Genomic DNA, 14,631 nt, shown 5'->3' with positions numbered 1-14,631 from the left:
AATGGGTGACAATAGTTGAATAAACTTAAGGCCAAAATAGTGCAACATTTGTGAAAGTATAATATGTGTAATAGTAGTGCAACAGTAAGACAGTAAAGTTACATTAATAATTGAATAATCTCTTTTAAACCCCGAGTTTTCGCTCTCAAATGCCAAAATAGTGCAACTTTTATGAACTTATATAACACGTATAATACTAGTCGGGAGAGAGAAGGCTGCGTTCAAGTGACATACAAACATCAAAATGGTATCGGTGCCTTATTTGTTGGTACTCACCGATACCAATACCACCATTTTAGTGCTGGATCGGGGCCCCGTCTGATACTGGTATTGGTATCAGTGCAACACTAGTTACAACCAGGCTAATTTCGTGTTGTCCTTTCAGGCATTAGAGACAATGTAAAATACTTAATTATACAAGTAGAGACATGCTACCTGAACCACTTGGAAGTTAAAACATTTTTTCAGTGTATTTATTATGTTTTAATATCCACATAAATGGTTTTCTGATCAAAGATTTATATCATGCATTTTAGTTTTTTTTTTTTTTTTTTACTTTTTGACAATAGTATTTGACAGCTGAAAGGAATTGGTCTGAGAGAAAAGGGAAGACATGCGGAAAATGTCAAAATAAAAAGTAGATGCTGGTCTGACAGGTAAATTGTTTCATCAGGGTGCTTGGCAGCTAATTGAAAAGTAGAAGAATGCTGGTCTGACAGGTATGTTAAGAAAGCTTTTGTAGCGTACAGCCTACAGTATAAAGCACAAAGCTTATGCTTCTCTGACAGTGTTGACAGTGTGTGCTGCACATATGCCAATCTGACAATATATGACGAATGAACAGAACACCAGCAAAATAACTTAAAGTAAAGACAGAAAAGAAGAGAAAAACTTTTGTGCATTTTACACCATATGTCAGAGTGGTGTTAGAGAAACGTGGGAAAAGAACGCGCAGATGGATGAAGATGAAGAGGTAAGTGCAACAGAATCATTTGGCTTTTCAGACCCTGCTGAATGGCCTGGAAGGATCAGAACATTTGAGAGGTTTGAGATTTGGTTTCTCTAAATGAACAAGAGTATCAGTTTAATTTATTTTTGTCCAAAACGGAAGATAATGCTGATGTAGGCTTCTAGCTATTTTACAATTTGTTGGAGGATGACAAAAGCATAGCTTAAAGCAGTATTTGAATAGCTTTATGTTGAAAAATAGTGTGATTTTGGACAAGATTTCAACAAGACAGTGAGAGAGCAGAAATTTTCTTAGCAGCTGTCCCTCAAAAATGAGGGACAGATTTTTAGTTGGAATAAATGACAAAAACCTTCTCGGACAACTGTATATGGACTCTAAGTTAAAGGTAGAGTCTGCGATTTTTCAGGAAATTTTGCCAAGACCATTTTTGAATAACTGCACATGTGCAAGACCATCCTACCTGTTCTTAGCTCCTAAGGGGGATAGTGTCAAAAAATCTCCTAAATCCACTCTGATCGTATTTCTTTCTACCCAGTCCTTCCTCTTCTCATAAACTTGTAATCCTGAATTCAAGTCCCAACCCTTTTCCACGTATCATTCCCCTTTTCACCCATTTATTTTTCAGCAACTGTCAAATAAATGCCAATATAAATAAATAAATAAATAAATAAATAAATAAAAGTAGCCCTGTGATGGACTGGCAACCTGTCCAGGGTTTACCCTGCCTATCGCCCATTAACAGCAAGTGATAGGCACTAAAAACCCTGGCGACCCAGGGTTTCTGGTGGGTCGTCAGGGATAAGCTTTTTGGAAACTGGATGGTTAAATACATGTATGTGAATGCTGGTCAGTCAACAAAAAATAGAGGTATGCTGGTCTGTTACACACGTAGGTTGTTTAGTCTGGGTGTTCCACAGCCAAAAAAAGGCAAGTGAATCTTGGTAACACAGGATCTCAGCTCCTAAGCTGATATCAGGACAATTTTGAAAGGGAGGATTCGAGCACTGGCAATCTTTTAACAGCAAACTCTGCACACAGATAGAATAAATGAGTGACAACTTCTTTTCAAGTTCAAGAATGTAATAACAAAAATAAAATTAACATCCAGAGAACATCACTATATGATGCTGTTTATCTGAACGAACAGTATATTTCAATCAACAAATCCTCTCTGCTAGGCTAGTGAAACTTAACTAAAACTAAGCAAAATGAAGAAGCTAAGCTAAGGAGCTATGTACATGCAAAATAACACAAAAGACAAAATAAAGTGAATGATGATCATCAGAATAATTCAGTGAATCCTGGTTCACTGCAGATCTGACTTAAAGAACATGGAATGGGGTTAAATTAGCTTGACTAATTTAGAACAACATTTGGCATGTTTTTCAATCCATTCACAATGCAAACCCTGAGTTACACAGAACATTATTTGAGACAATAACATTTTAAAGGATGATTTGCTCTGTAAAATCATTTACAGGGGCTCAATTTTATTAATGCGATTATATCTCCAGGAGGCTAGGGGTTGCTGTTATGATCGGTCGCTAAAACTGGCTAATCCTTAAGTAAAACAAAACATCTTTAAATCAACATTAATATTCCATATTAATGCGGTATTAACGCTCATAGCACTATCGAATATTAGCGGAGCAAAACAAACAAACTTTAAGCTTGAAACTAACCTTTCGTGCCTATCCCGGAACCAGAAGTTACCAAAAGATATATAGCATTTTGGCTAGAGGATTTCCAGCACTATCTTTAAAAACATCGGCTTTATTTAGCCATAATGAGTCAGCCGGATAACATAAACATTAATAGCACATCAATGTATGAAACCCTTGTGAAGATAACGTTTGTTATAACCATAAAAACACACTCGAATCACATCGGCAATGACATTGTATCAGAGTGCTAGCATGAGCTACGGCTGTTAGCTCTTTGTGTTTAAAAACACCATGTTCGCATTACACAAACATTTCCAAATGTTTCCCTGTGGTTTCTCTGCTGTACCTGTCGGTGCCTCGTGTGAGTTCAGTCCACTCTGGCCAGCCAATGAAAAGCAGTTATAACAGGGGATATGTTGATCCTTTCAGCAGCGGGCTTAGCTCCTAGCAGCAGCTGACACGTGGCTCTGCGGCCTAGCAGACACGTAGTCAGGTTAGGCAGCGCCGATGTCCTGCATGCAGTCTCTGACCCGGTTGCAGTCGATTTCTGCTCTCTTTTTCTCTCAGCTTGGGAAGTAGGTAAAGGAGGCTGATCTGCTCCATATCAAGTCAGCTTTCCTGTAACAGCTGAGGAGAGATAAACAAAGCTGTTTTTGGCATGGAGGGATTATTTCCTCCGGCGTCTGACATTGAAGTTAAGACGGCAGACTAAAATCTGATTTACCTGGTCAGGTCCTCCGAGCGAAGAGAGATTTCTCCCCGGTGCTGGCATGTGGGTCTTTAGAGGCCTATATGGCCCCATGCATGGCTGGCCGGTATGGACTCTCTCCTTTAGATGTCCCAGGGAGAAGTTATGAAGCCTGAGTCCCATGTAGCTTGCAGGGGTGGCTGGCGAGCCAATGTTTCCTTGGGAGCCCCAGGAAAAGAAGTGAACAAAGAAAGAGGTGTAGTCTAAAGGGATCGTCTGTGGGGAGTGGTCTGGCTTAACACGGGGGCACCCCTGCTTTGATGGGTGAAGTTCCTTTTGGTTCCTCATCCATGGTACATGTTGTCAATTCAATCTGCTTTTATTTTCTCACCATGTCTTTAATTGCACTACATTGCATGTCATTCCCCTTCTCTTTTTAACTATCTTGTCTTCCAATATCACAAAAAGGCTACTACAGCCACAACATAAAAAAGAAAAAAGTAAGTAAATCCTGGTCTTACAGGTCTGAAAACTATAAAAGACACTTCCCTTTTCTGTAATGTACTGTTCATCTGGCTGCCCTCTGAAAAGAGATCCAGCAGCTTAAAATGCAGAACAACCAGATTCCACAAAAACTTCATTCTACATGCCATAAGACTGCCAAATTCCTATTTACAACCCCTCCCTTGCATACTTTAGATTGTCACTGTGAAATCTATTGCACCGAGTAACTGTACTTTCTGTTTTATTTCTTTCTACGTGGGCCTTCCTCTTCTCATAAACTACGCAATTTGCTTCTTGTGACTCTCAGCCGTGTTCAAAGTATACGGTAAGAGCACACCTAGATTTTGGCAGCAGTTGACCATCAATTTCCTTACTCCCTTTCTGGAAAGACCAAGCTGGTCGAAAGTGACACACATTTTTGCAATAGACCAATAACTTTAAAGGAAAAAGGTACCTGTGTTACACAGTCAGAATGTCTCAGCGCAGCTTTTTGTTAAAGATTTTTACAATTTCAACTCTGGCCTTTTCTAAAACAACCCATTTTTGAGCAAAGATGCCTTGCAGTGGTCTGTATATATTCCAATACATTTTCCTCCTTTTTTAAACATTCCTTGAAATTGACACTAAAGATGAAATAAGTTGGTACCAGCAAGTCTTTGGTCACAATAATATAGGAGATTTGACATTAGTTTTGTGACAGTAGTCATGTAGTCATTAATTAATGCTCATCAGATCCTCTTGCTCCACCTGCTATTTAACCAGCCCCAGACCAGACACTAGTGCCAGATTATTACGAGCCTCTGGTGAGTCTAAAGATTCTGTTGGTCCTGAACCACAATGTCTTCCGGAACTGATCCTTTCTTCTCCAACTGCTACTTCCTCATCATCCCCAGCGGGATCACTTCTTGTTGCCAGTTCATCAGACACTCCTTCCGTCATCATCAGAAATGCCGACACCGATCTGCCTCTGGTTGTCGTTCCTGAGTCCTGAGAGAGGGGGGGGGGGGGGGGGGGGGTCCATGTGGATTTGCCTCCAGTCTGCATACAAGGGCCTTGTCGAGACGGCAAGCATCCAGGGCATCGTCGAGACACCAAACACCCAGGGCCCCATGATTAATTTGAGATCCCCAGGTCACTTCAGAAGTTCCTACCTCCACACCTTCTGCTGGATAGCCACCTTTCTGACTGGTTGATTAGGCTATCATTATCAAAGGAGCTGCAAGGGCTGCTTCTGAGATTCCTGGTCTCAAAATGTATGGGTGCATCCGAGACCAAGCTCCAGGTACATGCCGAGGCCAAGCTCCAGCCTCCGTACAAGGCCGTTTGCCAGGCACCGTCTGACACCAAGTTCCAGGTCCGATGCATAATAATAATAATAATAATAATAATAATAATAATAATAATAATAATAATTGATGGTCGACCGTCTGCACGGTTGACCATCTGCACCGTCGTCGACCGTCTGCACGGTCGACGACCCCTTAAATATCCTTTTTTAGCTGTCCTTAGAAAAGCAATTAATCTTCAATCCAGTTATTTCATGTTACATTTATTTATTATTTTACTAAAACGTCTTTTATTAGTGATTGAATACTAATAATAAAGATACTTGAACTCAGTTTCATAAACACCTGAATTCAAACATGTATTGAAAAACATGCCTTTATTTATTATTTCTAACAAACTCTATTCAATTTGGCCCAGACATTTAATGTGAAATGCCAAACTCCATGTTATTAATGTCTCTCTCTTTTCCTTCTTTCAAACTTTTAGTTAAATATTTAATGCCTATTTGACGTCCCCTTAAAACCCCCTTAAAAACATTAATTCTTTCCAATCCAAGTGTCAGAGTCAATTTATCTGTAATTTCCATGATAATCAATTTTGCAGTCCAGTCTCTGTAATTTCATAATCTCTAACAGATCTGATTGCCTGCCGGTTAATGGACCTTTTTTCTGTGCCCTGACTCTGCTCTGGACAGTCTCTGCACTTCTCATCACCTGGCTTGACTTTGGACTGGTTTTTGGACTATGGACTCTGATTATCCTTTTTGCCATTCTGCCTGTCATTCTGATTTCAGCCTATTGCCTTACCGGTTTAATAAACTGCCTTTAAATGTTCTCTGCTTTGTCTGGCTGAATTCTTGGTCCTCCATTTCTGTTCTTGACAAAAAGAAGCCATCTTGGTCAAAATAGAAAAGTAATCCTGCTCCCCTGGGATGGGGGAGGCAGCTATCCCTGTGTCGGTCCCACTTGGACACCTTTTCTTTAGGGGTCCTGGAGTTCTGGTTTGCCTGGTGCCTGCCTTGGTGCTCTGGGGGCATCTCTTTGAACATGAAATAGTCCCAGCATAAAATCTGATACATCTTTTTTTTACATATATAAATAAGACCAAGCACTATAGTGAAAGCAGTAATGCTCCACTTGTGAAAGTAAAATCTTTTGGGCTCTTTTTGTCATTAAGCCAGCAGTTCTTAATGCTACATTACCAGACAGGACACATGAAAAAAAGGGTGGGGGGGGGGAAACTTGAACATGCTCTGACAATCAAAGCTATATCTAAACATCTGTCTATCACCCCTTTATTTCAGCACCGTGCCCTCACTTTGTGGATCAAGAATAACATCCAAAAGTACGAAAGGTGCAGGTAAGCAGATTTGACAGTTTATAGTTTCTGAGCAACATTTTACTAACTTGAAAGACTCTATAAGAAAACTGGTCTCACTATACACAAAGAAATGTACAATAACCACATCTTTCACTATAAGGACTCCATTGTAAGCACTAAAACACACTACTACTCCAGCTTAACCACTGCCAATCAAGGTAGCTCTAAGTCGCTTTTCTCTCTACTCAACAATACCATCAAAGCCCAGGACTCTTTCCTGAAAATCCAAACACCCAAACATCCACCTGTTAATTGGTCCCCCTCCAAATGCAACTTGTCAAAACTTGCCTCCCCTCTCTGGTCCCGCTCATTTCCGCTATCATCCGCACCTCCATCACCATTGAAACTGTCCCTACACCTCTCTAAACTGCTACCATTACCCCAGTTGTGAAAAAAACCTGGTGCCGACCCCATCAACTTCAACAATCTCTGTCCTACAGTATCTCCAACTTACTCTCTATTTCCAAAATCCTTGAAAAATGAGTTGCCTCTCAGCTCCATTCTCACCTATCTGATAACTATCTGTATGAAAAGTTTCAGTCTGGTTTCTGTCCACTACATAGCACTGAAACAGCACTAATCAAAATCACCAGTGACCTGATCATGGCACCATCCTTATCTTCCTCGATCTGAGTACAGCTTTTGATGCCATCTGTCAAACCACCGTCCTCAGTAGACTTTTTTTCATTGGCATCACCAACACTCTGTTGGACTGCTTTACTTCCTACTTCTCTGGCTGCACTCAGTTCATTCAACTAAAGACCCTCAAATTCACCCCCTCCCCCGTCACCTCAGGTGTGCCCCCAGGGCTCTGTCCTGGGGCCCCTCCTCTTCATCATCTACCCCCTTCCCCAAATTTAACATCCAGCCTGCTATGCCGATGATACCAAGTTCTACCTCACCACGAAACCATTGTCATCTCTTTCGCCCACCTCCCTCACAGATTGCATCTCTAAAATAAAAGCCTGGTTCACTAAAAACTTCCTTCAATTAAACAGTAGTAAAACTGAGGTTCTTCTCATTGGCACTAAATCAACTCTTTCCAAAACCGACAGTTTCCCACTTATTATTGACAGCTCCTCCATCTTACCCTCCCCCCAGGTTAAGAGTCTAGGTTTCATCCTTGATAGCACCCTATGCTTTCAGTCCCATATCAATAACATTACCCGGTCAACCTACTTCAACCTAAGAAGCATCAACCGCCTCCCCTACCCCACTCACTACCACTATACTTGTCCACAGCCTCATCACCTCCCGACTGGACTATTGCAACTGTCTCCTTTTGGCCTTACTCAAAAGTTACTCCATAAACTTCAACTGGTCTAAAAATCAGCTGCCCATATCATAACAAGAACCCCCTTTACTCACCACATCACCCCGGTCTTCCAACAGCTCCACTGGCTCCCCATGAAGTTCTGCATTCAATAGGGTAGTTCATTGTTATTGTTTTGAGGCGGGTTTTTCGCGCATGCGCGCCGGACTGGTAGGCAAAAGGCGAACACAATGGCGGACGCAAACAGAGAAACCGACGAGTTCTCCACATATTTTTCTTCTTTAGATAACGTACTACAAGATCGTTTTAAGAGTAAGTTGATGGTTGATGGTATCAGATTGCCAGATCCACACAGCAAAAGCCTTAAGGGACGGAGCGAGTCTGTGAAATGCTGGCCAAGCGCTCCGTACCATGACATATACAGCTGCCTTATAAACATGGCAGGCCAGTACAGACAGAGAGCACGAAAGCCATGAAACCACTGGACGGCTACAATTATTTTAAATCGGGAAAAAGGCTCCAGCAACGCCCGCGACGCCATGAGGGATTAATCGGTCAGAAAATGGATGGATGGATGGATGTTGTTCACACATGTTTGTGCAACAGCACAAAGCGGCGTCGGACACAGGCCGCGTCTCAGCAGAGGCCCGGTAGGTTAAAAAAAAAAAAATTTCACTACGGATTATTTAGGTGTTTTTGTCTTGTTAAAATGGGTGGCGGTGTCGGCGACATTGCAGCGTAAACACATAAATACTAGCGCCCGTGAACCGGGGCGTAATAGCAGCAGCAGCGGCTGTTGCCCCTGCTGCTAGCTGCTGCTAGCCGCCCCGGCCCGTGTAGCCGGCGCCCCGGCCCGGCCCGTGTAGCCGGCGCCCCGGCCCGGCCCGTGTAGCCGGACCGGGGCGCCGGACCGGGGCGCCGGCCCGTGTAGTGTTTACGCAGCAGCCGCTGGCTGCTGCCGCAGCCCGTGAACTGGCAGAGCAGCCGCTGCCTGCTCCGCCGCTGCTGCTTGGCTGCTGCTGCTAGCGCTTCTCCGGCCCGTGTAGCGATCTGTGTACCCTCCGCCGCTATTTAAGTAGAACAATGACTAGAGCAGAATTAAGTTGTATTTACCGGAGATGAAGTGTAGACTGCAAATTCTCTCGTAGAATGATCGCTCCCCCAGTCCATTGGGAGTGTCTGCCTGCGCTCTTTTCATTGAAAATATCCAATTCTTTCTTCGTCCTTCCTCCTTTGGAAAACGACAGAAACGTACATCCAACGATTTGGAATGCCTCTGTGTGCAACCGGGAGCACAACAAGTCGTAGGCATTGCTTAGATTACAAAAATAAACGAACTAAAAGTACGCTCTAAATCACCCGTTTTGTCATGTAGTAGACGAGAACAGTACTGTTTTCTGCCTACCAGCGGTACCCGGATGTAGCGCTGACGTCACTCGGGACGTCACACGTGAACTACCCTATACAAAATTCTTCAGGTAACATTCAAAGCCCTTCACCACCTCTCTCCTCCATATCTGTCAAACCTCCTGCGTGTTCCCACCCCCTCCCTTGCTCTCAGATCTTCATCTGCTTTACACTTGTCTGTCCCTTCCACCCGTCTCACTACCATGGGGAGCAGAGCATTCAGCCGCTCTTCCCCGCGCCTCTGGAACTCTACCACTCCTTATTAGAAACAAAAACTCACTTCTCCATTTCAAATCACAACTCATTTGTTTAAGATTGCCTATTCTCTTTGAAATCAATCTCCCTGTCCCAGCCTTTGTATCTTTTAAAATGTTCCTTATTCTATGTTTTCTTTTGTTATTGACATTGATGTGTTTTTATCTATTTTTTGCATGGTGACATTGAATGTCCAGAATGGCGCTTTTAAAATAAAACAGATAATAATATTATTAATTTTTTTTTAATAAAAGGAATCTGCTCTGACTGCAGTTAAATATTATTTTGAGTCTTTACTGTATACCAGTTAAAGAGCTGTTAAATATAAACAGCCATTTACAGAACCATTTTGCTTTGTATGATCAATCGAAACTTAGTTTAAGTCATTTGATGAATTCTAACAATGTTCAGATTTTACAGCTTCTGACTTCATTAACTTTTTAGATCTTAATTTACTTGCTGGGACATACAGAGGTGGAAAAAAGTGGCTGGGTGCCAGAGATATCAGATCAGTTTAGTTAACTTTTTTCCAGCTTATTTTGTCAACAAGCCAAAATGCATTGATAGACAAGGATAAGAAAGGGTGCCAAGATACGGTACGATAACATTGTTTTTAAAGTGTATAACCTACAAGTCTAAACCATTTCCACTAACGCAGACATGTGGAATCATGTAACTTTGTGTTTCTCTAAACATCTAATATGTTACTGCAGCAACTCGAAGACAGACTACCCTGATCAAGCCATTCAGCCAGAGGATGTCACCAGGCACACACAGGGACCTGTCTCCAAGATGCCAACTGATGCTTTTGGAGACATCTTTAGAAGTTTGGGGAAAAAGACTGGCAAGGTGACATAATCCTATCTAAGATTAAAAGTAATAATATCATTTCACAAAAATGCTACATTAATAACACCTCTAAAAACTTCCCCCATCTTTTTTTTTTTTACCTTTATTCACTCTGCCTTCAGGGAGTGAATAAAGAGAATACGTGGTTAGAGTGTTGCACTTTTGTCCTGGAGGTTCTGGGTTTAACTCCCACAGACACTGGATCCTTGAGCAAGACCCTTATCCCCAGAATACTCCCCGGGCACAGCACAGTGGCAGTTCACTGCTCTATAAGGGATAGGTTGCAGAAGTCAAGTTTCATTTGAATGTATGTTACAATGACAAATAAAGATTAATGAAAAGATTTGAACAAATTAAGCGAAGAATGTTTGACATAAACACTTAATAACCTAAAATCCAATACTTGCTGCTCTGATTTGCTGCCCACTAAGTTTTAAAAAGTATTTTTTGAGTTGCCAATGAAATATCGCAGGTAGTAAATACTTCCCTTTAATCAAGTCATTTTCCACAGTCACCTGCAAAGTGCAGTCATCAAACCTCTTAAGGAAATCAAATATAGATACATCAACAATAACTACAGGCCCATCTTCAATCTAGCATTTTTGGCTAAGATGATTGAAAAAACAACTTTACAACAAATTTACCCCTTTATAATAAAACAATCTCTTCAGTGCTTTCCCCTCAGGCTTTAGACCATAGCACAGAGACTGCATCAGTAAACAATTGAATGACAATTGTTTATAACACACTGGGGCTGAAAAAAATAGTTGGGATTTTTCGTTTCTGGTGCTAAAGTTCAGACAGAGAAGGCTTAGTGTCATTTTATCTTTAAAATTTAATCTGGATCATCAAAAGTCAGTTTTGGGGTTCCTAGGAGGTCTATTATTGGCTCTCTAATTATTTAACATCTGTATGATTTCCCCTAGTTCAAACTATGGAGTACTACAACATCTCCTGCTAAAACACACAAAGTTTGTGATTGTGGCATTACGCAATTGTTTTGAACAAGTTCATAGGTTGTGAATGTTTTTGTAAGAAACTGTAATGCCATGTCAACACAATCTCATGCTGCTCCTTGTATGTTCATTGCCAGTATGCAAGAGTGTCTGCAGACACACCATCTGAGACACTCTACCAGTTACTGACTGAACAGTGGAAACTTTCGCCTCCCAATCTGCTCATCTCAGTGACTGGTGGAAACAAGAACTTCGACGTGAAGCCCCACCTGAAGAATGTTTTCCACAGGGGACTTATTAAAGTGGTCCAGACTACAGGTCAGACAGACATAAAAACAGACACAGGTTTGATGGTTGTGAGCCAGAAACACTTGCAGTGATACTTCATCCTCTATAGGTGCGTGGATCATCACTGGCGGTACGCACACAGGTGTAATGAAGCATGTGGGGCAGGCTGTGAGAGACTATGGCCTGAGTAACTCCATGCAGGGTAAAATAGTGGCTATTGGAGTGGCAACATGGGGAGTAATTCATAACAGAGATGACTTGGTGAACGAAGATGTACGAACACCTTCCTCATATATTGCTTATGAATAGATGTTTGTGATGCTTTCATACTTTTCAGTGTGTTTGTCTGCAGGGTTGTTTCCCAGCTGATTATGTAATTAACACACAAACTGAGGGTGACCTGGCCTGTCTTGATAACAATCATACACACTTCCTGCTGGTTGATGATGGGACCAATGGAGTCTATGGCAGGGAGATTGAGCTGCGTGCCAGACTAGAGAAATACATCTCAGGAAAACATCTTGGAAATGAAGGTTAAAAGAAGATGAAATATCAATATTTAAATCAAAAGCTCAAAAAAAATGATTTTTAGATGTTAAATTTTTTTTTTTTTTACTTTTTACCATCCAGAGAGTGATACAACCATCCCAGTGGTTTGTGTGGTATTGGACGGCGGTTTGGCGGCACTTCATGTGAGTCAGCAGTTTCCTAAAGCTCTTTTTTTATTTATTTTTTTGCATCTTTGAGTTTCTGGTGATCTGACCTCCTATCTGTGTCTCCTCTAAGACAATCTACAGTGCCATGCTGAACGACACACCGTGTGTGATCCTGGAGGGATCTGGGAGGATAGCAGATGTTATCGCTCAGGCATCTAGAGAGCCGCTTAGCAAGGTCAACATTGCTTTCATTCAACAGCTGATTAAGAAGTTTTTCAGTCAAGAAGAGTATGAAAAATTCAAAGAAGTCGAGAAAATACAGTCGACATTAAAGGTTTGTAAACACATTGATGTTTCAATCCATCATATATTTTAGTATATGGGGTGGTTTTTGATGTCAGTCATTTGGACGGTTGCCCAGGGTGGCTATGGGGGGGGGGGGGAGAAGAGATGTGGAAGATGTGGAACCATCAGGTCTCTGGAAATTGTGCCCAAGAACAAACTAGACTTGTGGAGATCCACAGTCATGTTCCTAAAAGATCGCTTATTTTATTTATTACTTTCCAATGACGTCACTGAAGGAAGAGGTGTGCTTGAGGTGTTTCCTTAAAATACATTCATAAGTGTGTCACTATTCAACCCAAATATTGTTAATCAACCTCTTAAAACCTCATAAAGCCATTGCAAAATATACTGGGCTTTTCTCAATTGTTTAAATGCATAGTAACCATACTTTATGTAACCTTTTGAATTTGAAAAAAATAATCAAAATTTGTAAAAGAAGGAAAAAAATATATAACAGACTGCTCTCTCACCCACCCCTCATACTCATCAGCAGGGTGGGTGGCTCTCCATTTCTCCAGCTCAGGTCTTCTACCAGAGGCCTGGGAGCTTGAGGGTTCTTTTTAGGATTGTTTAAACTATTGACCTGTTCACGGCCTCCCCTGGTTATTTTATCTGATAATGCGGTGTTTATATTGTAGACTTCGGTAGTAATAAAAAGACTCTTCAAACCGTAACTATATTTTTCCATATTTAATCTAAAAGGCAGAGGAATGTTTACAGACAGTACGCAACCGGCATCTGAGCGCTTCGCTTTAGTTCTCACAAACAGACATTAAATACCAAACATGTGTCCACCCATTCATGGCGTTCCCAGTATGATATCAGCGTTGCATTGGTGGAGAAGATCTGTAATGCAGACGTCCTTGCTGACACTTATCACCCATAACAGCCAATCTGTCCAGTCTGAATATGTCAGACACTTTACCTTCAGAGTCAGTTTATCTGTAATTTCCATGGCAACCAACTTTGCAGTCCAGTCTCATAATCTCTTACAGAATCTTAGCTGTTCCTAAGATTGCACTCCTCTGGACTGAGATGTCTGTTTCTCCAGGTATCTGTTGAAGCCACTTCCCCAGAGTGGGGGTTACTGCCCCGAGAGCTCAGATGACCCCTAGATCTACTGCTGTTTTCATCTTCCAGGCTCTTTCTAGTTCTCCCCTAAGCCCTTGGTATTTCTCCAGTTTCTTGTACTCTTTTTTTCTTGATGTTTCGATCACTTGGGATGTCCTCTGCTGCTTATTAATGATCACAATGTCCGGTTGGTTGGCCATTATTATTTTGTCTGTTTGTATCTGGAAGTACCACAGGATCTTAGCTTTGTCATTCTCCTCCACCTTGGGAGGATACTTCCGTTTTGACCTGGGGGTCTCCATGTGGTATTCTGAACAGATGTTTCTGTACACTATGGCAGCGACTTGGTTATGGTGTTCTTTGTATTCCTTCCCTGCTACTATCTTACACCCTGCCGGGAGATGCTGCATGAATTCTGGGGCCTCTTTGCATAGCCTGACCCTGGGGTCTTGCCTCTATTGCTCTGGTGCTCAAGGTCTGCACCTGTGCTGCCATGATCAGTGCTTCAGTACGCTCCTTCAGTCCATCCCTCTCTAGCCATTAATAGGATTTGGTCATATCAGCCACTTCAGCTATCTGTCGGTGCTGAAGTGATCCTTTCATTCACAGAGCGCTTCATCCATTGGGACCATTTTCCTGATATATTCTAGGGGCTTAGATGTTTCATGTTCAATGGTGGCCCCCCAATAGTGGCCCCATTTCTGAGTCGGTACCCATTGCCAGACTTGTTGATTACTTGGCTGATAGGTTTCAGGCCTATGCAGAACAGCAGAGGGGACAGAGCATCTCCTTGGTATATTCCACCTTTGATGGAGATGTATGCAATTGGCTTGAAGTTGGTTGTTTTCCACAGCCTCAAGGAGTTTGCAATGAAGGCTATCAGAGAGCTGTTGACCTTGTACAGCTTCAGGCATTCCAGGATCCAAGTGTGAGGTATTTAATCATAGGCTTTCTTGTAATTAATTAAGGCATTGCACATGTTTGTTTATCTGCTTTTGCAGTCTAGGGTGACTGTTCTATCAACCAGCAGCTGGTGTT

General features: G+C 41.9%; 1 protein-coding gene across 1 annotated transcript in view; it reads left to right on the top strand.

Annotated features, from left to right (window-relative positions):
• Positions 1–819: 819 nt before the first annotated feature.
• The window catches only part of LOC105937157 (transient receptor potential cation channel subfamily M member 2), a 111,970-nt gene continuing 98,158 nt past the window's right edge, over positions 820–14,631 (top strand). Inside the window, exons 1-8 of the mRNA XM_036139759.1 lie at positions 820–973; positions 6,417–6,472; positions 10,142–10,277; positions 11,371–11,551; positions 11,631–11,794; positions 11,874–12,054; positions 12,152–12,213; positions 12,308–12,511. Of these exons, the coding sequence (XP_035995652.1) occupies positions 956–973; positions 6,417–6,472; positions 10,142–10,277; positions 11,371–11,551; positions 11,631–11,794; positions 11,874–12,054; positions 12,152–12,213; positions 12,308–12,511 (1,002 nt within the window). The 5' untranslated portion in view covers positions 820–955. The remainder of the gene's footprint in view (positions 974–6,416; positions 6,473–10,141; positions 10,278–11,370; positions 11,552–11,630; positions 11,795–11,873; positions 12,055–12,151; positions 12,214–12,307; positions 12,512–14,631) is intronic.

This window comes from Fundulus heteroclitus, chromosome 7, assembly GCF_011125445.2.
Source record: "Fundulus heteroclitus isolate FHET01 chromosome 7, MU-UCD_Fhet_4.1, whole genome shotgun sequence".
Taxonomy (NCBI): Eukaryota; Metazoa; Chordata; class Actinopteri; order Cyprinodontiformes; family Fundulidae; genus Fundulus; species Fundulus heteroclitus.
The sequence above is the reverse complement of the archived record's forward strand: the minus strand, read 5'-3'. Positions and strand labels throughout refer to the sequence as shown.